The following is a 26,337-nucleotide window of genomic DNA, read 5'->3' as shown; positions in this document are numbered from 1 at the left end:
GGAACGCCGATTTGGGCCATCAAATCTCGCGCAAATTATGGACTATTATATATTTCTGGAAAGCCCAGGATGTCTACTTTCCAACGCAGTTGAGAGCGCGCTAATTCGGCTTCTGTAGCTCCAGAAAATCCACTTCGAGTGCAGGGAGGTCAGAATCCAACAGCATCTGCAGTCCTTTTTCAGCCTCTGAATCAGATTTTTGCTTAGGTCCCTCAATTTCAGCCAGAAAATACCTGAAATCACAGAAAAATACACAAACTCATAGTAAAGTTCAGAAATGTGATTTTTATTTAAAAACTAATAAAAACTAACTAAAACATACTAAAAACATACTAAAAACAATGCCAAAAAGCGTATAAATTATCCGCTCATCACTACACAACATGTAAGGGTAAGAAGCAATCCCCTCAAGGGTGTGGTAGAAGCACCACCTTCCCAAGCAAGCTTAACTAAGGTGCTTGGAGATATGACCACTATCCTTACGGAGATGCATAAAGAGCAAAAGGCATTCTATTCCATCCAAACCATCCAAGCCCCACCCCAAGTTACTCAACTTGAAGGCCCTTCTAGAATTTGTGGTTTGTGCTCTAGCACCACATATTACACCAATCAATGTCAACAAATTCAAGAGGAGTACACCCTTGCCGTAGCCAATGTGAACTACAATAACCGTCCACCCTATCCCTCTCAAGGCCAAAACAACTACTCTCATGGCAATAATCACAATCAAGGGTGGAGGGATAATGCACAAGGGAGCAATCAAAATCAAAGATGGAACAACTCTTCTTCTCACTACAACAACAATCACCAATCTTCATCCCAAGACCACCATAACAACAACAACCACCAAGCTAACCAAAATCATCACAACCAAAACCAAAACAACTACACCAAGTACCAAGCACCACATCAAAGACAACACTCTAACCAAGCCTCTTCATCTTCCACCAACCAAGTTGATGAACTTAGAGCTACTATGGAAAAACAAGAGGAGAATAACAAGTCTCAATTCAATACCTTGAGTGCACAATATGCTAACATGAGTGCTCAATTAGCCAATCTCACTGACATGATTTCAAAGTTATCCATGTCCTCCTCAAACAACAACACTAACCAACCCTCAAGCTCTTCTAATCTTCCATCCCAACCCCTCCCAAATCCAAAGGGCTGTCTCAACGCCATCACTCTACGATCGGGAACTACATTGGAGGAGATACCTCCAAGGGTCATGGAAGACATTCATGAGGAAGAAGTGGTTGTTGAAGTTCCACGTGAAGAAGAGGAGGTAGACAAAAGGCATGAGGAAGAAGAAGCAAGCCTTAAGGAACCCAAGAGGAAAGCTATAGTGGACGAATCCATTCCTATCCCGTTCCCTTCTATGGTGAAGAAGGCAAAGAAGACTCCGGAGTTTGATTTAAATATACTTCAAGTGTTCAAGAAGGTCGAGGTAACCATACCACTTCTTGATGCTATTCAACAAATTCCGAAGTATGCAAAATTTTTGAAGGACTTGTGTACACACAAGGATAGGATAAGAGAGTTGGAGACATTATCCTTGGGTAGTTCTATTTCTTCCTTAATGAAGCCTATTCCAGAAAAATGTGGTGACCTTGGACCGTGTTTGGTGTCTTGTCGTATTAGTGGGCATACTTTTCATGATTGTATGTGTGATCTAGGGGCTTGTGTAAGCATCATGCCATTATCTATCTTTGTGCGGTTGAATTTAGCTCCATTAAAGAAGTCGAAAGCAAAATTTGCCTTAGCCGATAAGAGTGTGATCACTGTGTTGGGAATAGCGGAAGATGTACTTGTGGCGATCAAGGACTTGGTATTTCCAGTTGACTTATATATCCTTGAGATGCCTCCAACAGAGAATAGAAGCTCTTCCTCCGTTCTACTTGGTAGACTGATGACTAAAATTCACACCCCATTCAAAAATTGGTGAATTAGTTCTTTTGGCAAGCGCACCAAAATTATCGTCAAGTAATAACCCACAGTAGAGTGGGATCGTATCCACAGAGATTGGCAAATTCGAGCAGTTTTAATTAATTGATGAATTAGTCAAGCGGATCAATAAGATTGTGAAGTGCAGAATTGTAAATGACATAAATGTAAATGACTAGAATATAAAGAAAAGTAATAAAATGCAGAAAAAGAAATGGCAGAATATAAAGTGCAGAATCATAAATGACTTGAATGTAAATGGGGATGGGGAATTGCTGAATATAAAATTAAGCTGTAAAGAAATGGATAGATAAGAATGGGGAAATTCATTGAGATTGGGAGATGTTGTCTCTTTGGATTAAATCTAGCTTATATCCTCTTCAATCATGCAACTCATTGACTTCTTGGCAATCATGATTGATTGAGCCCCAATCCCTTGGTGACTCAATCTCTCAGATCTTTATCAATAGCCAATTCCTTGGTCTAATTGCTCATGAAAAGAGATATGCTTGGTCCTTGATTATACCACACACCATTATAGGTCCAAGTAGAGGGAGGATTATATGTCACATATCCAAACACCAAAACCCAGATTCTACTCAAGTGTGAGAAGGGATTTCAAGCATGGTTTCATGTTTCCTTTCCCAAGGTTCCCATGAAACCCAATTGCATTCAATCTATTTTCCAGGATAATTGAACACTAAGTATTAAGAACGAAATTTCTTCTAGCAAATCAAAGAGAAGATGAAGAGAAGAAGAATTTCACTATTATCAATCCATCAAGTACAACAGAGCTCCCTCTCTCAATGAGAGGGAAGTTAGCTACTCATAGCTCAAAAAGTACTCAAAAGTGAAGTGTAAAAGTGGATCTAAAATGAACTGCTTAACCCCCTTTTCTTTAGTACTCCTTGGGGGTATTTATACTACTCCTAGTAAAATAAAAGAATTACAAAAGTGAAAAAGGAAAATGACATTTTTGGAGGGAACAGAAGCTCAATAAGTGTGATCTCCCAGCTGGCGTGTGATTGGCACTCTAGTGGCGTGTCACGTGCCCTTCAATTTTAGCTTGGCGTGCCACGCCCAGCCCTTCAAGTGGCACGCTTGTCTCTTTAGCAACCTTGGCGTGCCACGCCTTCGAGCTCAAGTGGCACGCCATACTGGAATTCTTGTGTTGGCGTGCCACGCCTTCGAACTCAAGTGGCACGCCCTTTGTCTTTCTCACTTATCTTTGCCTCTGGGAACTTGAGCTAGCATGCCACGCCCAGGGTCTGGCATGCCACGCCCCTTTATGAGTGAGTGGTTCCTCTGTTTGGCGTGCCACACCACGAACTCAAGTGGCACGCCCTAATGCTTCTTTGCTCTCTAAATGGCACTGGCGTGCCACGCCTGGGATTCAAGTGGCACGCCTATGTGAAGAATAGTAAGTGGCGTGCCACGCCTTCGATACCAAGTGGCACGCCCCATGCAATTGGCCTCCTTCATCCTCTCTGGAAACTTATACCAGTGTGCCACGCCTAAAGGTTGGTGTGCCACGCCCATGATCTTGTCTTGGTTCCAGTAGTTGGCGTCCCACGCCTCAGCCTTCAAGTGGCACGCCATAGTGACATGCTTGGGTTGGCGTGCCACGCCTTCGACACCAAGTGGCACGCCCAGTCCTTGCTTTTGTTATCTTTGTGCATTGGCGTGCCACACCTGGTTGCTCAAGTGGCACACCTAAGTGAGGTTGAGAGGTTAGTGTGCCACGCCTTCGACTTCAAGTGACACGCCCAGTCTTCAATTGCCTTCAGCCCCTTCTCTGGATTATTGTACCAGCGTGCCACGCCATGCTGTTCAAGTGACACGCCCATGGATTTGTAAACTCTTCAAGCTTGGCGTGCCGCGCCTGGGTTCTCAAGTGGCACGCCCAAGTGACTTCTTGGAACTGGCGTGCCATGCCTTCGATACCAAGTGGCACGCCATAGTGGAGGTTCTTCTTGGAATGGTGAGTTGGCGTGCCACGCCCCTTGCTCAAGTGGCACGCCCATAGTAGTTGATGGATTAGGCGTGCCAGGCCCAACCTTGCGTGCCACGTCCCTTTCATTTCCTCCATTGTTGCTTTCTGGAATTTTGTACTAGCGTGCCACGCCCACATGCATGCTTGGATCTCCCCTATAGAATTTAGTACTGGCGTGCCACGCCTAGCTCCTGGTGTGCCACGCCAGGGCATTTTTGTGGCGTTTGCTCCCAAGTGGCACGCCAGTTTCACACGCCCAGCTTCTTGTTTGTCTTCTACCCATTTTTGATGCCTTTTTCACCTGAAATTCAGCACAACTTATCTCAAAGTAGTGTACCATAATATTCATCAAATAATACAAGAATTGTACTGATTAAATGAGATTTATGCTCTTTTATGGTCTTCTTTATGCAAGAAAGAAGGGTAGATGATGCAAGTCATCATAGACCCTTCCTAAAGACCTCTAAATTTAAGTTAGATGCCATCACCGGCACATGTTCCTTTGAGGTTGGAGACAAGACTATCAAGTTCAATTTGGAAGAAGCCATGAAACACCCTCCCGAAGAGCATTCCGTTCTCCGATGTGATGTAATCGATGAGGTGATAGCGGAGGTACGAAGAGAAGAGCACAACAAGTCGTGCTACCCTATTGTTGAAGAGACGGATGACCAAGAGCGTGAACAAGAGAAAGCTGTTGAGAATGAACTCCAGGAGCTTGATGAAAAGGAACCTCAACTTGAGGCAAAGAGTGAATTGAAGCCTCTTCCATCTCATTTGAAGTATGCTTTCTTAGAGGACAACCAAAGGTTCCCAGTCATTATTGCTAGTGAGCTTTCGAGTCAAGAAGAAGAAAAGCTCCTAGATGTCCTAGGAAAGTACAAGAAAGCAATTGGTTGGAGCTTGGCTGACATTGTGGGGATTATCCCCTGTAAGTGTATGCATCGTATCTTTCTCCAAGAGGGAGCTTGGCCGGTGAGACAACCGCAAAGAAGGCTCAAACCCACCATCCTTGACGTGGTGAAGAAAGAGGTCACTAGGCTACTTGATGCGGGTATCATATATCCAATTTCCTACAGTGAGTAGGTAAGCCCGGTCCAGGTTATTCCCAAGAAATCGGGCATCACTGCGGTTAAAAAGGATGATGGTGAAGTGGTCACCAAGAAAGTACAAAACCCTTGGTGGGTGTGCATTGATTATAGAAGGTTGAATGCCGCTACAAGGAAGGACCACTACCCTTTGCCCTTTATTGACAAGATATTGGACCGACTTGCGGGTAAATCCCATTATTACTTTCTTGATGGTTTCACTGGTTACTTCCAGATTCACATTGCTCCCGAGGATCAGGAAAAGACCACATTCACCTGTCCCTTTGGCACCTTTGCTTACAAAAGGATGCCATTTGGGCTATGCAATGACCTGCTACTTTTCAGCGGTGTATGACCAGTGTCTTTTCCAATCTGATGGAGAATTGTCTAGAAGTCTTTATGGATGACTTCAGTGTTTTTGGAACTCTATTTGATAGTTGCTTAGAGAACTTGGCCAAAGTCTTAGCTAGGTGTGTTGACACTAACCTTGTCTTAAATTTTGAAAAATGTCACTTCATGATGAGACAAGGTATAGTGTTAGGACATGTAGTATCTAATGAAGGCATTTCTGTAGACCCGGCCAAGGTCGATATTATCACCAATTTACCTCACCCCTCATCTGTGAGGGAGGTCCGTTCCTTTTTGGGGCATGCAGGATTTTACAGGTACTTTATCAAGGATTTCAGAAAGATTGCTTTGCCATTGTCGCGCCTGCTCTAAAAAGATGTGGACTTTGAGTTTGACAATGCATGTGTGAGTGTGTTTGACGAGTTAAGGAGAGTTCTTACAACGGCACCGATTGTGCGAGGCCCCAACTGGACGCAGCCATTCGAGATAATGTGCGACGCGTCAAACCATGCTGTAGGTGCCGCGCTTGCACAGCGCGATGGTAAACTCCCTTATATCATTGCTTATTCTTCAAAAATATTGGATGCGACAAAATCCAACTATACCACTACAGAAAAAGAACTCCTAGCTATTGTTTATGCTTTAGATAAATTCAGATCTTATTTGCTAGGGTCCAAAATAGTGGTATACACGGATCATGCAGCTTTAAAGTACCTGTTAACAAAGAATGAGTCGAAACCTAGGCTCATACGTTGGATCTTGCTTTTGCAAGAGTTCGACATTGAGATTAGGGATCGAAGTGGGTCTCAAAATTTAGTTGCGGATCATTTGAGCCACCTTGAGAATCTTAAATATGACCCATTGATGCACCTCAAGAGACTATGTTGGTATAGAATTTATCAATAAAATCCCGTTGCAAGTATAGCTCTTCCCAACAACAATACTCGAGTATCAAATTTAGAAGGAATTTGGTTGTCACAAGTTCAACCCCAATAAAAGTAACCAAAGTATTCAAACCTTGGGTCATCTCACAAAGAATAGGCAAACATGTGCTTCAATATTGGTTAGAAATCCGGGGTTGCAAGTCATGCGCAAGAAATTAAACTAGGAATCTTAACAAGCATGTAATCTTGGAATGCAAGAAACTAATGCAAATAATTAGAACAAAAAGTGAATAATTCCAAACTCATCAAATAACATCCAATGTAATTCTATTCTAACTAAACAAGTAACTATAACTAAGACAAAGCAATCAAGATTTTTGGGTTTTCAATTATGAATGATAAAAGTAACTCTTGGCTAGGCATGGGAATTGAGGTTACCATCCTTGTCTAATAACCATATCTTGACAATTATGAGGAACCAAACTCATTAAGTTTACTTCTATACTTGAAGTATGTTAAATGGTTTGGTCAACATCAATTCATAAGGTCCAACCTAACTACCAATTAACTTGGTGGTAGGCTAGTGTCAATGGCATCAAATTGACCACTAAGGGTTCCCAAATCATCAATTCCATTAGACCCAATGACTCAAGCTTACCCAATTCCCTTAGCCTAGGCCAAGAGTAAAGAGAACTACTCTATAATCAAAGGAAACATTTCATCAAACACATGGTAAGCATTAATAAGAGATCTAATTAAATTGGATTTAACAAGTACCCAATAACAATTACCAACATACAATCACCCAAATAACACAATTAATCATGGAGATCATCAATGCAACAATAACAAATCATGATCTACAAAATTCATGGAATGGGTATAAAATGACAAACAACAAGGAAACATAAAACTAACACAAGATCTAAGCAAAATTATACTAGAGAATTCAAATTAAACAATTAAAACTAGTAATTAACAAGATCCAATTTAGAATTCAACAAGGGAAGATCAAATTAAAGCTAGATCTAGAGAGGAACAAAGGTTTCTCTCTCTAGAAGAACAAAGAATCCAAAAACTAACTAAAATTGCGTCTGAGTGTCAAAATGATTGATCCCCCCTTTCCCCCTAGCATCCTTGGGTCTTTTCCATGCAGAAACAGCTTGAAATTGGGCCTGATGAGCCTCAGAAATCGCCAGGCACGATTTCCTTTAATGAGGTCACGTGAGCTTTCCGCGCGTGCGCGCCATGCGTGCGTGCGCGCCGATTGCTTTTGTGATCCACGCGTGCACGCCATGTGCGCGTACGCGTCGGTGGGAATTCTCTGATCCGCGCGGATGCGTCCATCCTTGCGCGCCACTTTCAACTATCTACATCCACGCGTGCGTGCCGATGCTGAAGTTCCCAAAATCCAAATCTTCATGTTTCTTCTTTTTGTGCATGCTTTCTTTCTCTCTTCTAGGCCATTCTTGCCCTATAAATCCTGAAATCACTCAACAAATACATCACAGCATCGAATGGCAATAAAAGAGGATCAAAATATAGCAATTCTAAGGCAAAATAAGCATGTTTTTCATCATGGAGCAATATTAGGAAGAGAACACAAAACCATGCATTTCTTGTGAATAAGTGTGAGAAATATTGACAAAAACCCCCGAATTCTACAAAATATAAACCACAAAATTGGGGTTTATCAAATCTCCCCACACTTAAACCAAGCATATCCTCATGCTTAAAATAAAAAGACCAAGGATCATGGTAAGAAAGGGTTTATGAAATGCAATTTTCCTAAATGAATGCATGCAACTAAAGTAAAATTATCTATCTACTTGGTCAAGGGTAAATCTATCCTCCAAGAACACATATGAGCATATGGGGTGAAAGTGGTATGTATTTCATGAATCCTACCAATTTGAACATCAACATGAAGTGCATATAACTTGCTAGATGAACCCTTGTGAAAGCCAGGAACAAGGAGTTGAGCATCGAACCCTCTCCGGAAGTGTATCTACTCTATTCGCTTGAGTGTATAGGGTTCATCACTCAATCCTCTCCTAATCATGCGTTCCAATATTTGTCTTTCATCTAACAATCAACAATTACTTAATGCATGCTCACAAGTATCATGAGGTCTTATTCATGGGTTGTAATGGGGCTAGGGTGAAGGTAAAGATGTATATGGCCAAGTGAGCTTAAAATTTGAGTCCTTGATTCACCTAAGATCCCACTAGACACATAAGACAACCTATACAACTGTAATACAATACCTAGCTACCCATGGGTTTCACTTTTTGCATTCTCATGCATTCTTTCCAATTCACATCCCATGTGTATTGTTATTATTACTTTGTCTTGGGGCATTTTTTTCCCCTTTCATTGTTTTTTCTTTTTCTATTTTTGTTTCTTCCATTTTTCTATTTCTTTTTCTTACATTCTCATATATACACATACAATTTCTTTTTCTTTTTGGTCCCCTCTTTCTTGGGGTTTCATGTATAAAAGTTCCAATGCACATGGCTCAACCATCCAATACATGAGTATGTTCCCACTTCTCAAAATTTCCAATTACAATTACAAATACACACCTTTATATCTACCCAAGTTCCCAAGTACACCCTCCCATTTGATGACACACACCCTAACTTACCTAAGCTAATCAAGGATCCAAATCTAGGGACATTCATTATTTTTCACGTAGGGTTGTTGATGTGCTATATTTAGAACAAAAAGGGTTTATCATTGGCTCAAAATTGGTTGGCAATGGTAGATAAAAGAGTTAAGGCCGTTTGGGAAAAGTGACTATTGAAATGATGGCCTCAATCATGTAAATGTATTCATACACAAAGTAATGGACATATAGAATCAGACAAAGCAAGGATTACAATCATAGAGAGAATAATGCACACAAGAATGGGAAATAGTGGTTAGAAGATATAACCACATAATAGGCTCAAAACTTACATGCTTGTGTTCTTAGCTCAATCACTATGTTCCAAAATACATTCTCGAAGCAAGTTTTCCGCAAAAAATTTTTTTTTTTCAAAATTGGTAGGGTACCCCAAAACACAATTTCTTGGGGATGAAGTCATTATTTTGACCAAGCAACTCTATAGAAACTAACTATCGTGCAAGGAGTATTTACAAGCAAAACTAACTACACATGCAATGTACTAACTACTAAGCAAAAGATAAATCCATGGGTGTTGAAAGGAAGAGATTGTTACCCATGGAGATCGGTCGAACGACCTCCCCACACTTAGAATTTAGCACGGCCCTCCGTGCTACCAACAATGCGCAAAGGACGGTCGGGACCAGAACCTTCACTATCCCCTCCATCAGAGCTCCCATCACTTGGATTTGAGGTGGATGTGAATATTTTTGGTTCCTCCATGCTAGGGGTAACACAACGCAGGAGCTTCTTGATATAAGTGTATCGGTGTTGATTGCGCCGCTCATATCTATCAATCTTCCGGTGTAGATCTTCTATCCTTTGATGTGTGGATCTTTGCTGTGGTGGTGATGATGAGGTAGAAGGAATAGTAGATGGAAGGGCTATGTCAAGGCTTGGGTTGTTCATGGGAAGATGTAAGTATTTTCCAGTTGGGACCACATTGCGCTTAGCCAGAATGATAGCCTTTGTATCCATATCTTCCCAAGGAACACCCGCAGGAGCAACTAAATCAGATACCAATGCTAGAAATGGCAAATTGCCCCGGGCGTGGACTTGTCCCATCGCTTGCTTGACAAGAAGCGGAATGTTTACCGGTCTTTCCGTGAGAACACACCAAACAAGCAAAGGAAGATCCGCCGTGAAAGACAACTTGTGGGTGCTAGGTAGCACATAGTGGGATAGGATCTGGGCCCAAGCTCTAGCTTCTACAGTGAGAAAGCGAGCGTCAATGCACTTGGGTCTCATCCTGAACCGACCATGGGTCCAAAATGTCTCTGGTTCAGCAATGACTCGGAGGATCGAGTCCCAATCAAATCCAAATTTTTCACACTGACGTAAGACCTCTTGGTAGCCATCCATGTCACTTGGTACTGGTAGGACATTAAGCACATGCTGAATAGCCTCTTCTGAAACTGAGACTTGCTTCCGGCGCACATATATCGATTGAAGAGAGGGAAGATGGTAGTTAGTGTAGAACTCTACCACCCATGAGAGGTTGACCTCTCGTGGTTTTCTCAGAAGAAACTTCCATCCTTGCCATTCAATGCGGGGTAAAATACAAGGAGCAACCTTGTCCGGCGGAGCAAGTAGATGCTCGGCATGATAGTTCCTCTCAACCATGGAGGGGAACACAAGTTCACAGAAGCGGTTGGGGAACTGTGAAGAATCCTTTGCCAGTTTGCTTTTCTTGTTTTCATCAATAGGAGCGGGTGCCTTCGCTTTCTTAGATAGTGGTTTAGCTCCTAATGAAGAGCGCGCCTTAGAGTTTGACCTTTGGGGTGCCCTTCTTGCGGCCGGTTTCCTTGAAACTTTCTCCTTGCCTTTCTTGGTGGCTGATAAACCCCAATTTTGTGGTTTATATTATGTAGAATTTGCGGAGTTTTGTCAATATTTCTCACACTTAATCACAAGAAATGCATGGTTTTGTGTTCACTTCCTAATATTGCTCCATGATGAAAAACATGCTTGTTTTGCTTTAAAATTTCCATATTTTAATCCCCTTCTATTGCCATTCGATGCCATGATGTATTTGTTGAGTAATTTCAGGAATTATAGGGTAGGAATGGCCTAGAAGAGAGAAAGAAATCATGCACAAAAGGGAGGAACATGAAGATTTGAATTTTGGAAAAGCAGCATTGGCGCGCACGCGCACTCCACGCGCACGCGTGGATGAGGATGGTTGGAAGTGGCGCGCAAGGATGGATGCATCCGCACGGATCAGAAGATTCCTATCGACGTGCATGCGCACTTGGCGCGCACGCGTGGATCGCAAAAGCAATCGGCACGCATGCTCGCATGGCGCGTACGCGCGGGAAGCTGCACGTGACCTCATTAAAGAAAATCGTGCCTGACAATTTCTGAGGCTCATCAGGCTCAAATTCAAGTTGTTTTTGCATGAAAAAGACCCAAGGATGCTAGGGGAAAGAGGGGGATCAATCATTTGACACTAAGACACATTTTTAGCTAATTTTTGGTTCTTTGTTCTTCTAGAGAGAGAAACCCTTATTCCTATCTAGATCTAGTTTTAATTTGATCTTTTCTTGTTGAATTGTGAATTGGATCTTGTTAATTACTAGTTTTAATTGTTCAATTTGAATTCCTTAGTATAATTTTACTTAGATCTTATGTTAGTTTTATGAATTCTTGTCAATTGTCATTTTATACCCATTTCATGAATGTTGTGAATCTTGACTTGTTGAAGTTGCATTGATGATTTCTATGATTAATTGTGTTATTTGGATGATTGTATGTTGATAATTGTTAGTGGGTACTAGTTGATTTCAATTTAATTTCTATTTGGAACATGTCTTTTGTTAATGCTTACCTGAATTGTTTACTTTGATTATGGAGTAGTTCTCTTCATTCTTGACCTAGGCTAACGGAATTAGGTAAACTTGAGTCATTGGGTCTAATGGATTTGATGATTTGGGAGCCCTTAGTAGACAATTTGATAACCATTGATGCTAACCTTCTATTAAGTCAATTAGTAGTGAGGTTAGAACTTATGGGTTGATGTTGACCAAACCATTTGACGTACTTCAAGTATAGAAGTAGACTTAATGAGTTTGGCTCCTCATAATTGTCAAGATATGGTTATTAGACAAGGATGGTGATCCCAATTCCCATGCCTAGCCAAGAGTTGCTTTTATTATTCACATTTGAAAACTCAATTTCTTGCTTACTTGTCTTAGTATTAGTCATTTGCTTAGTTTAGAATGGAATTATATTGGATGTTACTTGTTAATTTGGAATTGCTCATATTTTTCTTAGTTATTTGAATTAGTTTATTGCAATTTAATATTACTTGCTTGTTAAGATTCCCATTTATTTTTGTGCTCAGGACTCACAATCCCGGATTTCTATCCAATGTTGAAGCATATGTTTGCCCATTCCTTGTGAGACGAACCGAGGTTTGAATACTTCGGTTATTTCTATTGGAGTTGAACTTGTGACAACCAAATTCCTCTTCTAAATTTGATACCCGAGGCTTGTTGTTGGTAGAGCTATACTTGCAACGCGATTTCATTGAGCAAAATCTTTGCCGGTACACATCCTCGGGTCACCATCAAATTTTTGGCGTCGTTGCCGGGGAATGGTTGCAACATATGCCTTGATATTGGTTATGTCAATATGTGAATAGTGTAGAAAGTTTAATTGCTTCCAATACTTAGCTATAGTTTAGATTTCTTTTATATTTGTGCTATGACTCTCAAGTTTGATGACTCGGTCTCAACCGAATTCTAGCTTAGCCGATTTTGATCCCGAGATTGAAAGAGCTTTGTTACATACTCGGCAAGCTAGACGGCGGTTGGATTATACGGCTAGTACATCGGCCTCTCTTGAGGAGCATACCGAATCACTAGGCGGTACCGAGAGTGACTTGGAGTTCACTACTTCCTATTCTTCTGTTGGCACCAATAATACATATTTACATCCTACAGGTGAGCCACACATGGCGGAGCCACGACGGATCACTTTGCATGAGCAAGGAGCTCCGGATATCATACTTCAACCGTTGCAAACAAGGTATCCTAACCTTGATCCAAACTTTGAATTGAAGAGTAGCTTGATACATCTACTTCCTAAATATCATGGGTTGCCGAGTCAAGAACCCATCCGACATCTAAGAGATTTTCAAGTTGCTTGTTCTACGGCTCGAAGGCATGGAGCCGATGAGGTGGCTATCATGGTTTTTGCCTTCCCTTTCTCTCTTGAAGAGCAAGCAAAGACATGGTTTTATTTGCTACCGGATGAGATTGTTACTAATTGGGATTTCTTGAGAAGAGAGTTTCTAGATAAATTCTTCCCATCGGAGAAGACCGACTACATCCGGAAGGAGATTTCGGGCATAATGCAAAGAGACCAAGAGAGTTTGTATGAGTATTGGTCTCGGTTCAAGAGGCTATTGGAATCTTGTCCACACCATGGGTGTGGTAGAACCATCCCCTTCCGAATCAAGTCTAACCAAAGCACTTGGAGATATGACTACCATTGTAACGGCCTAGCCCCGAAGAAACGGTGCTTTTTCGGGATCAAACGGAAATTTTACAGAATTTTTAGGAATTTCTATGCATATAAGCACCTCCACTGCATAGGTGCTGCGTCATCAAGCTGCTGAGTCAGCAGCTTGATTGCACAGGACACCTCTCCTAATCTAAGTAGGCACGTCGCGAAGAGTTGCGTTTTTGAGCCACTTCGGGCCCGAATTTCGAAATTCTGATTTCCGTGGTTAGTCTCTATGTGACGAGCCGGTCACGAATTTCGAGAGAAAAATTATATTAATATAATATTCATATATTATTATTTTATTCAGAATATTATATTATTATCTTCTCTACTGTGATTAATGTTGATCTATGTTTAGTAATATAATAACTGAGCTTGAAATCTACCGGTAACGGATAATACCGGCATTCTTAGATGAACTTAGCACTGCTAATGCTTCATCATATATCTTCTATTCTTATGATTATCCAGTTACTAGTGTCATTTACACTAAGTAACTTAATGTTTATCCATTAGTAGTGTAATTACTTAAGTTCTAATACATCTAGCTTTAGTAATTATCCTTTTCTGAGATATTTTCACAAGTAACTTTTGGATAATCATCATCCAAAAGCTACGGCCTCCCTAGGATAGCTTGGCTATCATTTTTGTTCTTGGAAAAGCTTAGAACACCATGAAAGAAAACCATGAAGCTTCCATGAACACCTGAGCTACTTTCTCCGTTCTTTCTCAAACCGAAACCCCTATCAAAAATCTAATCTTACCAAAGTGTTCACCTCTTCCTCCTCTTCATTTCTATGTTACTTTTCATGGAGTAAATCAAGGTATGAAGGCTGCTCCTCCTCCTTGAAGATTCGGCCATGGTGGTTCTTTAAGTTAATGATGTTTTCTTCATGTTTTCTCTTAGGATCTCTTATTCAATCACCAAAAGCTCCAAGAAAACGTGATTTCTAGTTACCTTAAGGTGAGGAAAACCTTCTTTTCATCATCATGAAGCTTCAGCCTTCATGGTTCATTAGATTCTAAAGTTGTTTTTGATGTTAAAATAGGCGTAAAAGTGCTTCTGGAAGCTTGTTTTTGTGCAATCTCGGACAGCAGCAAAGGAGGTAAGATTTGGTAAATTAATCAATGATTGGCTGTGTTCTTGAAGTGTTAAACCAGATCTTGTTTCTTGAGATTTGATTTTGGGTGTTTGTGTGATGGTTTGATCATGGAAACTTGTTGTTTAATGCTTGAAAATCATGTTTATGATGGTTTTGAAGTGGCTGTTGGTGCTGCTGGAAAACGTGACATTCCAGCCATGAAAATCATGATTTTTTATGCTTATTTGATGTGTATTTGATGGCTGAAAAGTTTCTCTTTGGTTTGATAAAAATCGGGTTCAAATCGGTTTCCGAAAAGGTTGAAAAACTAGCTGAAAATCAAGCAGAAATCTGATGAACTTTTGGAAAAAAAAATGTTTTTGGTTTTTGGAAGAACATGAAAATGTGTATTCAAGGAGTTTTGGGGTCAAAATACAATTATTAAAAAGTTTGGGGTTGAAAATTAATTAATCAAAAGTTGAGGGGCTAAAGTGCAAATATTAAAAGTTATAGGGGTCAAGGTGCAATTTCCAAGAAGTCCGGGGGTCAAAATGCAATTTTTGAAAGTTAAATAAAATATTATTATTTTAATAATAAAATATTAATATATTATTTTATTAATAATATTATTTTAATAATAATATTATTTTATTAATAATAATAAAATATTGATAAAAAGACAGTTTTCCCTGAAAGCCTCAGGAAGGTAGATTTGAGTCCAGAATTCTCTAATTTTCTTTACTAAACACCTAAGAAGAGGTATAAGAGAAGATATAGAGGTATAAGAAGTAAAGAAACAAGATTTTGAAACCTGTGTTTAAGTTAAAAAAAAAGAAGTTAAAAGTGATATAGCTGTGTACCTGACCTTACAGAGTAAACAGAGAATTGTAAAATGAGCTTTCTGTGATGTTCTAATGCTTGATTTATGATGATTGCTAAGTGATGGAGAGTATGGTTATATGTGAATTATGAGCCTTCGGGCAATGCTTGTGAATGTTGTGCGGGGACACCCGTACTGTGATGTTGCTTCCCAGACAGGCTGCGGTAGAGTAGTACCAGCCCTGCAAGCTGAATGCTTGGTAGAGGCCTGACTTGCATACCTGCAGTATATTGAGATTTGAGCAAATACCAGCCCTGCAAGTCGAGAGTACTTGGTAGAAGGTATGCTATACTTAATCTGGGATTAAGTTCTGGGAAGGCCTTATCTGACTTGGAGGGTCAGATTGCGTCGGGTGCGGGTCGAAACCGACAAATGAGCTCATTACCTGCAGTAGGGACAGACATGCATCATACTTGTTTGTGCATTATTTATTGCTTATCTTCTTGTGTTCTTGTTCTATTCCTTGTTTGTTTTAGCATAACTGTGTGATTGCATATTAATGTGTGAATGTGCATTTACTTCCTATTTTCTCTCTTGTTCATGTGTTAGTTTATGTTGCTGTTATGTACATATTACTCTACATTTATTTATACTTCTATGACCACGGACATTATAAATGAACTTAACTGTAAACCCCGACCTTACTAAGAACTCTCTAGTTCTTACCCCTTACACCTCTACAGATGGACACGGGAGTCCTATTCTACGAGATTGATCCACCGTACATCCACGAGGACCCGGTGCGTGGCGAGTATTACATCTACTGTGCGGTACCTCGTATCCGTAATTATGTAGTTCGTGGTAGACCTTTCTAATACCCTATTGGGACAACATACTTTAATCCTGATGCACCCTATGACTTTCCTTTATCTTGGTTACACCCCGGCGGACTTGGGATACCTCATCCTGAGGAGCAGATACCACCTCCACCTGACCATCCTCCTCCACCTGAACCTCCTCTACCTGATGAGTCTATACCTGCCCAGCATATCCATGAGGCACCTCCTGCACCTTTTGTCCTTGATGATTGGGGTGTTCCTGTGTTGCCACCCGAGCTTGATCCTTTACCCGAGCCGATCGAGCCTCCTGTCTTTGATGAGCAGTAGGGACATGAGTATGATCAGATCATGGAGGCGCCACCTCCTTCTCCAGACTGTATTTTGTTTGGTAGCTATCCTTTTATGGTTCCTGTGGCTAACAGTGGTTCCTCTGCTATCACTCCGGCAGAAGAAGAGGACGAGGAAGAAGAAGATCCAGAGGAAGATCCTAACTTCATAGTTATCTCCTCTGACAGCGATGACGATGAGCCAGGCGAGGCGCCAGCAGGCAAGCATCACCATTCGCCCGGTGATTTTCCGTGAGGTACTCTGGACCAGGATTGAGGAGACTTTTTGAGATGCCTAGTCTAACTTCAGTACATTAGAGTGTCTCCCTCACTTTTGTTAGCATGATTAGAGGGAATAGGCATATCATAGAGTTAGGCTAGCCTGGGTGCCAGCTTAGGGGCTTTTGGTCAGGCCAGGCCATGGGGCGTCTTATGTACATATATGTATATACTATATGAGTCACTGACTTAGGGGTGCTGTACTTTAGCTCTATGCTTATATAACTGAGCCACTTCTGTAACATGATGTATATTATAGTGTGTTGTTCCATATTCTGTTATCTTTTGTCTTATGTATGTGAACGTTTAATTATCCCTTGATATATGGAAGGTATGTGGTGCACGAATTGTGAATCACACTTTTCACAACTCGTACCACTAACCAGCAAGTGCACTGGGTCGTCCAAGTAATACCTTACGTGAGTAAGGGTCGAATCCCACGGAGATTGTTGGTTTGAAGCAATCTATGGTTATCTTGCAATTCTTAGTCAGGAAGTCAATTTTATTTATCAGTTGAATTGCGAATAAACAAGAGAGTATGGGTTAAAGGTTACTTGTTATGCAGTAATGGAGAATATGTTGGAGTTTTGGAGATGCTTTGTCTTCTGAATCTCTGCTTTCCTCTGTCTTCTGATTCACGTACGCACGTCCTTCTATGGCAAGCTGTGTGTAGGTGGATCACCGTTGTCAATGGCTACCATCCATCCTTCCAGTGAAAAGGGTCCAGGTGCGATGTAACCGCACGGCTAATCTTCTGCAGGTTCTCAGTTGTACCGGAATAGGATTTACTATCCTTTTGCGTCTGTTACTACGCCCAGCACTCGCGAGTTTGGAGTTCGTCACAGTCATTCAATCCCAGAATCCTACTCGGAATACCACACACAAGGTTTAGACTTTCCGGATTCTCATGAATGCCGCCATCAATCTAGCTTATACCACGGAGATTCTGATTAAGGAATCTAAGAGATATTCATTCAATCTGATGCAGAACGGAGGTGATTGTCAGACACACGTTCATGGATTGAGGAAGGTGATGAGTGTCACTGATCATCACCTTCTCCATAGTTAGGCGCGAATGGATATCTTAGATAGGAACACGCATGTTTGAATGGAAAACAGAAATACTTCCATTAATTCATCGAGACACAGCAGAGCTCCTCACCCCCAACAATGGAGTTTAGAGACTCATGCCGTCAAAGAGTACAAAGTTCAGATCTAAAATTTTCATGAGATGCAAAATAAGTTTCTAAAAGTTGTTTAAATACTAAACTAGTAGCCTAGGTTTACAAAAAGTGAGTAGACTATGACAGATGGTGCAGAGATCCACTTCTGGGGCCCACTTGGTGTGTGCTGGGGCTGAGACTTAAATAATTCACGTGCATAAGGCTGTTTTGGGCGTTCAACGCCAGGTTTGGATCCATTTCTGGCGTTGAACTCCAACTTTTAATCCTTTTCTGGCGCTGGACGCCAGAATCGGACAGAGAACTGGCGTTGAACGCCAGTTTATGTCATCTATTCTTGAGCAAAGTATGGAATATTATATATTTCTGGAAAGCCCTGGATGTCTTCTTTCCAACGCAATTAGAAGCACGCCATTTCGAGTTCTGTAGCTCCAGAAAATCCACTTTGAGTGAAGGGAGGTCAGAATCCAACAGCATCAGCAGTCCTTTTTCAGCCTGAATCAGATTTTTGCTCAGCTCCCTCAATTTCAGCCAGAAAAGTACCTGAAATTACAGAAAAACACACAACTCATAGTAAAGTCCAGAAATATGAATTTTTCCTAAAAACTAATGGAAATAAACTAAAAACTAACTAGAATATACTAAAAACTATATGAAATTAACCCCAAAAAGCGAATAAAATATCCGCTCATCACAACACCAAACTTAAACTGTTTGTTGTCCTCAAGCAACTAGTCAAATAAAATAGAAGTCTAATAGGTTGAGAAGCAATAATATCTCAGAGTTTTTGAGTGAAGCTCAGATTCTAATTAGATGAGCGGGACTAGTAGCTTTTTGCTTCCGAACAGTTTTGGCATCTCACTTTATCCATTGAAGCTCAGAGTGATTGGCATCTATAGGAACTTAGAATTCAGATAGTGTTATTGATTCTCCTATTTCAGTATGATGATTCTTGAACACAGCTATTTCATGAGTCTTGGCCATGGCCCTAAGCACTTTGTTTTCCAGTATTACCACCGGATACATAAATGCCATAGACACATAATTGGGTGAACCTTTTAGATTGTGACTCAGCTTTGCTAAAGTCCCCAATTAGAGGTGTCCAGAGTCCTTAAGCACACTCTTCTTTCTGCTTTGGACCTTGACTTTAACTGCTCAGTCTCAAGTTTTCACTTGACACCTTCACGCCACAAGCACATGGTTAGGGACAGCTCGGTTTAGCCGCTTAGGCCAGGATTTTATTCCCTTGGGCCCTCCTATCCACTAATGCTCAAAGCCTTGGGATCCTTTTTATTACCCTTGCCTTTTGGTTTTAAGGGCTATTGGCTTTTTTTTTTGCTGCTTTTTCTTGCTTCAAGAATCATTTTTTTATGATTTTTCAGATTATCAATAACATGTCTCATGTTCATCATTCTTTCAAGAGCCAACATATTTAACAGTCTTAAACAACAAATTCAAAAGACATATGCACTGTTCAAATATTCATTCAGAAGACAGAAAGTATTGCCACCACATGTAACTAATTAGAATTTCTCTTATTAAGAACTCGAAATTTTATTGCCTCTTATTCAAAAGATCTACTATTTTATTCATGTTTGCTGATGATGAGAAAAATAAACTATGGCTTAATTGGAGATAAAATCAAAATAGATACTAATTACTACTATATGACTCCTAAGGTGAACTTCTATAATGACACTATCACAGAGTTAAAGCGGAAATTGGAATTTAACAACCTTTGTTCTGGGAAGTGGATGTTTCTCTGATCTGTGGGGTGCTTGGTCCTTCAAGAGATAACTTCTGGTGCTTCAATTCCCTTAAGTCACGCCCTTGCTCCTCTTGTTCTTTAAACAAATAGGTAAGAATTTGACTTTGTTCCTTCTGTTCCTTTATTATTTGTTCCATAGCTTCTTGCATCTTGGTAACTGATGTTTCAAGATACTCCCAATATTCAGATTGAGGGATTTCTGGGAGAATTTCCTGTGTTTTCTTCTTGATGGGGTCATCCTGTGCTTGTTGTTTTTCCATTGATGCTTTGGTGATTGGTTTCTCAATTGAGATATACTCAGTTATTCCCATCCTTACTCCAGCGTCCTTGCAGAGCAGAGAAATCAAGCTTGGGTAAGCCAACCTGGCCTCTTTAGAATTTTTATTAGCAATTTTGTAAAATTCAGTTGAAATCAGTTGATGAACTTCCACTTCTTTTCCCATCATGATGCAATGGATCATCACTGCTCTTTTAACAGTGACTTCAGAACGGTTGCTAGTGGGCAGCAGAGAATGCCCAATGAAGTCCAGCCATCCTCGGGCGACTGGTTTGAGATCTTCCCTTTTGAGTTGATTTGGGACACCCTTCGTGCTAGTGGTCCACCTTGCTCCAGGGATACATATATCCTCTAGAATCTTATCCAGGCCCTTGTATGTTCTCATCATTCTCCTGTTGAAAGAGTCTGGATCATCTTTCAGCTGAGGTAGCTTTAAGATCTCTCTGATCTTGTCAGGGATGGTATGTACAATCTTTCCTCTAACCATGGTCCGATATTCATAGAAAGCAGTTCCAGATAGTTTTTGCTTGTCAGTCTGCCACATATTAGCATAGAACTCCTGGACCATATTCCTTCCCACTTTCGTCTCAGGATTAGCTAGGACCTCCCGGTTCCTGATTCGAATTTGCTCCTGGATCTTCGGATATTCGTCTTCTTTCAGATCGAATCTAACTTCTGGGATCACTGATCTTAGACCCATTATTTTGTAATAATGGTCTGCATGTTCTTTAGATAAGAACTTCCCTTGATTCCAAAGTGGTTTTGGAACACTTTCTTTCTTGCCTCTTGAAGTGGGTTGTTTTCCCTTAGGAGCCATGCTCTTAGTGATCACGGATAAACACACCAAACTTAGAGGTTTGCTTGTCCTCAAGCAAAAGAAAAGAAAGGAGAGGGATAGAAGGAGAGCTAGGTGCAATTGTTGATGGAGGAGGGTGGAGGCCGAACCCATATATAAAGGGAGGGGGGTGGGTTCGAAAATTTTGAAAAGATATGATAAAAGGATTGCTTTAGAAAAGATAAGATAGAAGATATGATAAGAGAGGATATAGTTTAAAATTGAAAAGATATGAAAAATTTTTGAAAAAGATAATGTGGAGATTTGAAAAAGATATTAGTTGAAAAAAAAATAGATTTGTTTTGAAAATTTGAAAAAGAGTTGGATTGAATTTGCAAAAGAGGGTTTGTGCTTATGGATTAAGATACATTTGATATTTTTAAAGTAGGAATTTTGAAAATTATGAATTTTAGAAATCAGGGTTCTTAACATGTTTATGTAAGAAATCATGAATTGAAACATGAAAATCAGAATTAAAATGAAAAATATGAAGAAAGAATGAATTTACCTCCTCCCCATCATCCTGGCGTTTGAACGCCCAAACACTGCCTGTTTTGGGCGTTCAACGCCCAAATGTTGTTCTCCTGGGCGTTCAACGCCCAGTTGTTGCCCTTTTCTGGCGTTGAACGCCAGATTGCTATCCTTACTGGCGTTCAGCACCCACTGGCTGCCCCTTTTAGGCGCTGAACGCCCAAAATAGGCTCTTACTGGCGTTTTCTTGCCAGTGAGCTCTTTTTCTCTGTTTTGTGTGCAGATTCCTTCTATAACCCTATGAACTTATGCAATTGATTCTTTACCTTGTTATCAATGAACTCTATATAAACAAATAAAAATAAAAATAGGGCAAAATGCTTAGAGGATTGATGCCCCATGGCTGGGTTGCCTCCCAGCAAGCGCTTCTTTATTGTCTTTAGCTGGACCTTGCTGAGCTTTTAATCTAGCTTCAGCCTTGAGCACTCTTGCTCAACGTTGCTTTCAAGATAGTGCTTGATTCTCTGTCCATTGACAATGAACTTCTTATCAGAATCAATATCCTGAAGCTCCACATAACCATATGGTGATACGCTTGTAATCACATATGGTCCCCTCCACCGGGATTTCAGTTTCCCGGGGAATAGCCTGAGCCTAGAGTTGAACAACATAACCTTTTGTCCTGGTTCAAAGATTCTAGATGACAGCTTTCCGTCATGCCACTTTTTTTATTTTTCTTTATAAAGCTTGGCATTTTCGAAAGCAGTGAATCTGAATTCCTCTAGCTCATTTAGCTGGAGCAATCTTTTTTCTCCTGCTAATTTGGCATCAAAGTTCAGGAATATGGTTGCCCAGTAGGCTTTATGTTCCAGTTCCATGGGCAGGTGACATGCCTTACCATAGACCAGATGGTATGGAGAGGTCCCTATAGGAGTCTTGAATGCTGTTCTGTATGCCCACAGAGCATCATCCAAGCTTCTTGCCCAATCCTTTCTACGGGTATTTACAGTTCGCTCTAGGATTCTTTTTAGCTCTCTGTTAGAGACTTCAGCTTGTCCATTAGTCTGTGGATGATATGGAGTCGCCACCTTGGGGCGAATCCCATACCGAACCATGGCAGAGTAAAGGTGTTTGTTGCAGAAGTGAGTGCCCCCATAACTGATTAGTACTCTAGGGACCCCAAACCTGCTGAAAATATATTTCTGGAGGAACTTCAACACTGTTTTAGTATCATTGGTGGGTGTGGCAATGGCCTCAACCCATTTTGATACATAGTCAACTGCCACTAGAATATAAGTGTTGGAGAATGATGGTGGGAAAGGTCCCATGAAGTCAATTCCCCATACGTGAAACAACTCAATCTCCAAGATTCCTTGTTGAGGCATGGCGTAACCATGAGGCAGATTACCAGCTCTTTGGCAACTGTCACAGTTACGTACAAACTCTCGGGAATCTTTATAGAGTGTGGGCCAATAGAAGCCACATTGGAGGACCTTGGTGGCTGTTCGCTCAACTACGAAATGGCCTCCATATTGTGATCCATGGCAATGCCATAGGATCCTCTGTGCTTCTTCTCTAGGCACACATCTCCGGATTATTCCATCTGCACACCTCTTAAAGAGATAGGGTTCATCCCACAGGTAGTACTTTGCATCAGTAATTAATTTTTTCTTTTGTTGCCTGTTGTACTCTTTGGGTATGAACCTTGCAGCTTTATAGTTTGCAATATCGGCAAACCATGGTGTTTCCTGAATGGCAAATAAATGCTCATCCGGAAAAGTATCAGAGATCTCAAGAGAGGGGGGGACGTCCCTTCTACTGGCTCTATCCGGGACAGATGATCAACCACTTGGTTCTCTGTCCCTTTTCTGTCTCTTATTTCTATATCAAACTCTTACAGAAGCAACACCCATCTGATGAGCCTGGGTTTTGAATCCTGCTTTGTGAGTAGATATTTAAGAGCAGCATGGTCAGTATACACAATCACTTTTGATCCTACTAAGTATGATCTGAACTTGTCAATGGCATAAACCACTGCAAGTAGTTCTTTTTCTGTGGTTGTGTAATTTTTTTGGGCATCATTTAAAACGCGACTAGCATAATAAATGACGTGTAGAAGCTTGTCATGCCTCTATCACAATACTGCACCAATGGCATGATCACTGGCATCACACATTAGCTCAAATGGTAATGTCCAGTCTAGTGCGAAAATAACTGGTGCTGTGACCAACTTAGCTTTCAGCGTTTCAAACGCCTGCAGACACTCTGTGTCAAACACAAATGGCGTGTCAGCAGCTAGCAGATTACTTAGAGGTTTTGCGATTTTTGAAAAATCCTTTATAAACCTCCTATAGAATCCTGCATGCCCCAGAAAGCTTCTGATTGCCTTAACATTGGCAGGTGGTGGTAATTTTTCAATTACCTCTATTTTTGCTTGATCCACCTCTATTCCCTTGTTTGAGATTTTATGCCCCAGGATAATCCCTTCAGTCACCATGAAGTGACATTTTTCCCAGTTTAAGACTAGGTTGGTCTCTTGGCATCTCTTCAGGACAAGTTTCAGGTGATCCAGACAGGAGCTGAATGAGTCTCCATATACTGAGAAGTCATCCATGAAGACTTCCAGAAATTTTTCCACCATATCAGAGAAAATAGAGAGCATGCATCTCTGGAAGGTTGCAGGCGCATTACACAGCCCAAATGGCATCCTTCTATAAGCAAACACTCCAGATGGACATGTGAATGCTGTTTTCTCTTGATCCTGGGGATCTACTGCAATCTGGTTATAGCCTGAGTAGCCATCCAAAAAGCAGTAATAATCATGACCTGCCAGTCTTTCTAGCATCTAGTCTATGAATGGTAAAGGAAAATGATCCTTTCTGGTGGCTGTATTGAGTCTTCTGTAGTCAATACACATGCGCCACCCTGTAACTGTTCTTGTAGGAACCAGTTCATTTTTTTCATTATGAATCACTGTCATGCCTCCCTTTTTTGGGATGACTTGGACAGGGCTCACCCAGGGGCTATCAGAAATAGGATAAATAATCCCAGCCTCTAGTAATTTGGTGACCTCTTTCTGCACCACTTCCTTCATGGATGGATTTAGCCGCCTCTGTGGTTGAACCACTGGTTTAGCATTATCCTCCAATAAGATTTTGTGCATGCATCTAGCTGGGCTTATGCCCTTAAGGTCACCTATGGACCACCCAAGAGCTGTCTTGTGTGTCCTTAGCACTTGAATAAGTGCTTCCTCTTCCTGTGGATTTAAAGCAGAGCTTATGATCACTGGAAAAGTGTCACCTTCTCCCAGAAATACATATTTCAGGGATGGTGGTAATGGTTTGAGCTCGGGTTTAGGAGGTTTTTCCTCTTCCAGAGGAAATTTCAGAGGCTCTTTAATCTCCTCTGAATCCTCCAAATCAGGCTGAACATCTTTAAAAATGTCTTCCAACTCTGATTCGAGACTCTCAGCCATGTTGATCTCTTCTACCAAAGAGTCAATAAGATCAACTTTCATGCAGTCTTTTGATGTGTCTGGATGCTGCATGGCTTTGACAGCATTCAACTTAAACTCATCATCATTGACTCTCAGGGTTATTTCCCCTTGTTGGACATCAATGAGGGTTCGTCCAGTTGCTAGGAAGGGTCTTCCTAGAATGAGAGTAGCACTCTTGTGCTCCTCCATTTCCAGCACAACAAAGTCAGTGGGAAAGGCGAATGGCCCAACTCTGACGATCATGTCTTCAATCACGCCTGATGGGTATTTAGTGGAGCCATCAGCAAGTTGGAGACATATCCGGGTTGGTTTGACTTCTTCAGTTAAGCCAAGCTTTCTGATAGTGGATGCAGGTATTAGGTTGATGCTTGCCCCATGATCGCATAAAGCTGTCTTGGTGCATTGACCTTCTAATATGCATGGTATCATAAAACTCCCAGGGTCTTTAAGCTTTTCAGGAAAGCTTTTTAGAATCACTGCACTACATTCTTCAATGAGGAGAACTCTTTCTGTTTCTCTCCAATCCTTTTTATGACTCAAGATCTCTTTCATGAACTTGGAATAAGAAGGTATTTGCTCAAGTGCCTCTGCAAATGGAATCTTTATTTCAATAGTCCTAAGATAATCTGCAAAGCGAGCAAATTGCTTATCCTGTTCCTCTTTCCGGATTTTTTGAGGATAAGGTATCTTGGCTTTATATTCCTCAACCTTAGTTGCTGTAGGTTTATTGCGTACAGAAGTGGCTGAAGAAGCCTTTTTAGAGAGGATGTCATCAGCACTTGTGTGTGTCTGATCCCTCACTGGCAATTGAGTGCCAGAGTCAGAAGCTGGAGTGACGTGAGACGCCAACTCCTTGTCTGTTCCTGGCGTCTGAACGCCAGAACTGTGCCCATTTTGGGCGTTCAACGCCATATCCTTGCTTGTTTCTGGCGTTGAACGCCAGTCCTTGCTTATTACTGGCGTTGAACGCTAGTCCTGGGCATGGTCTGGGCGTTCAGCGCCAGCTTTCCACCAGATTTCTGGCGTTTTAACGCCAGAATTACTTTTCCCTGGGCTCTTACTGTCCTCAGGTGAATTTTGGGTGGTTTGCTCATTCCTTAGCTCTTTGCTGCCTTGAGGTGGGGTATTTAATGTTTTCCCACTTCTTAATTGAACTGCTTGGCATTCTTGTCTTGACAGCTGCTGCTTTGTTTGCTTCAATTGTTCTTCCATATTTATATTAGCCATCCTTGTCTCTTGTATTTTTTCCTTGAATTCGGCTAACTGCCTTGTTAGAAAATCCAATTGCTGATTGAATTCAGCAGCTTGTTTTACAGGGCTGAGTTCAGCAGTTACTGTTTTAACCTCTTCTTTCATGGAAGGGTCACTGCTTAGGTACAGATGCTGATTCCTGGCAACTGTATCAATGAGCTCTTGAGCCTCTTCAATTGTCTTTCTCATGTGGATAGATCCACCAGTTGAGTAATCTAGAGACATCTGAGCTCCTTCTGCAAGCCCATAATAGAAGATGTCTAATTGAACCCACTCTGAAA

General features: G+C 41.1%; 1 protein-coding gene across 1 annotated transcript; it reads left to right on the top strand.

Annotated features, from left to right (window-relative positions):
• The first annotated feature begins 1,087 nt into the window (after positions 1-1,087).
• On the top strand, positions 1,088-1,945 carry LOC148565307 (uncharacterized). The gene is made up of 2 exons (XM_088487147.1): positions 1,088-1,446; positions 1,717-1,945. The coding sequence occupies exons 1-2, from the start codon at positions 1,088-1,090 to the stop codon at positions 1,943-1,945; spliced, it is 588 nt and encodes a 195-aa protein (XP_088343273.1).
• The last annotated feature ends 24,392 nt before the right edge of the window (positions 1,946-26,337 follow it).

This window comes from Arachis ipaensis, chromosome B5 (genome assembly GCF_059453495.1).
Source record: "Arachis ipaensis isolate K30076 ecotype BB chromosome B5, ASM5945349v1, whole genome shotgun sequence".
Taxonomy (NCBI): Eukaryota; Viridiplantae; Streptophyta; class Magnoliopsida; order Fabales; family Fabaceae; genus Arachis; species Arachis ipaensis.
Note: the sequence above shows the minus strand (reverse complement) of the source record. Positions and strands in the feature narration are given on the sequence as shown.

Excerpts from the sequence above, each read along its gene's own strand:
- LOC148565307 (XM_088487147.1), top strand. The coding sequence starts at position 1,088 with ATGTCCTCCTCAAACAACAACACTAACCAACCCTCAAGCTCTTCTAAT. Across the intron at positions 1,447-1,716 it reads CAAGTGTTCAAGAAGGTCGA|GTTGAATTTAGCTCCATTAA; the intron begins GGTAACCATACC and ends TATCTTTGTGCG.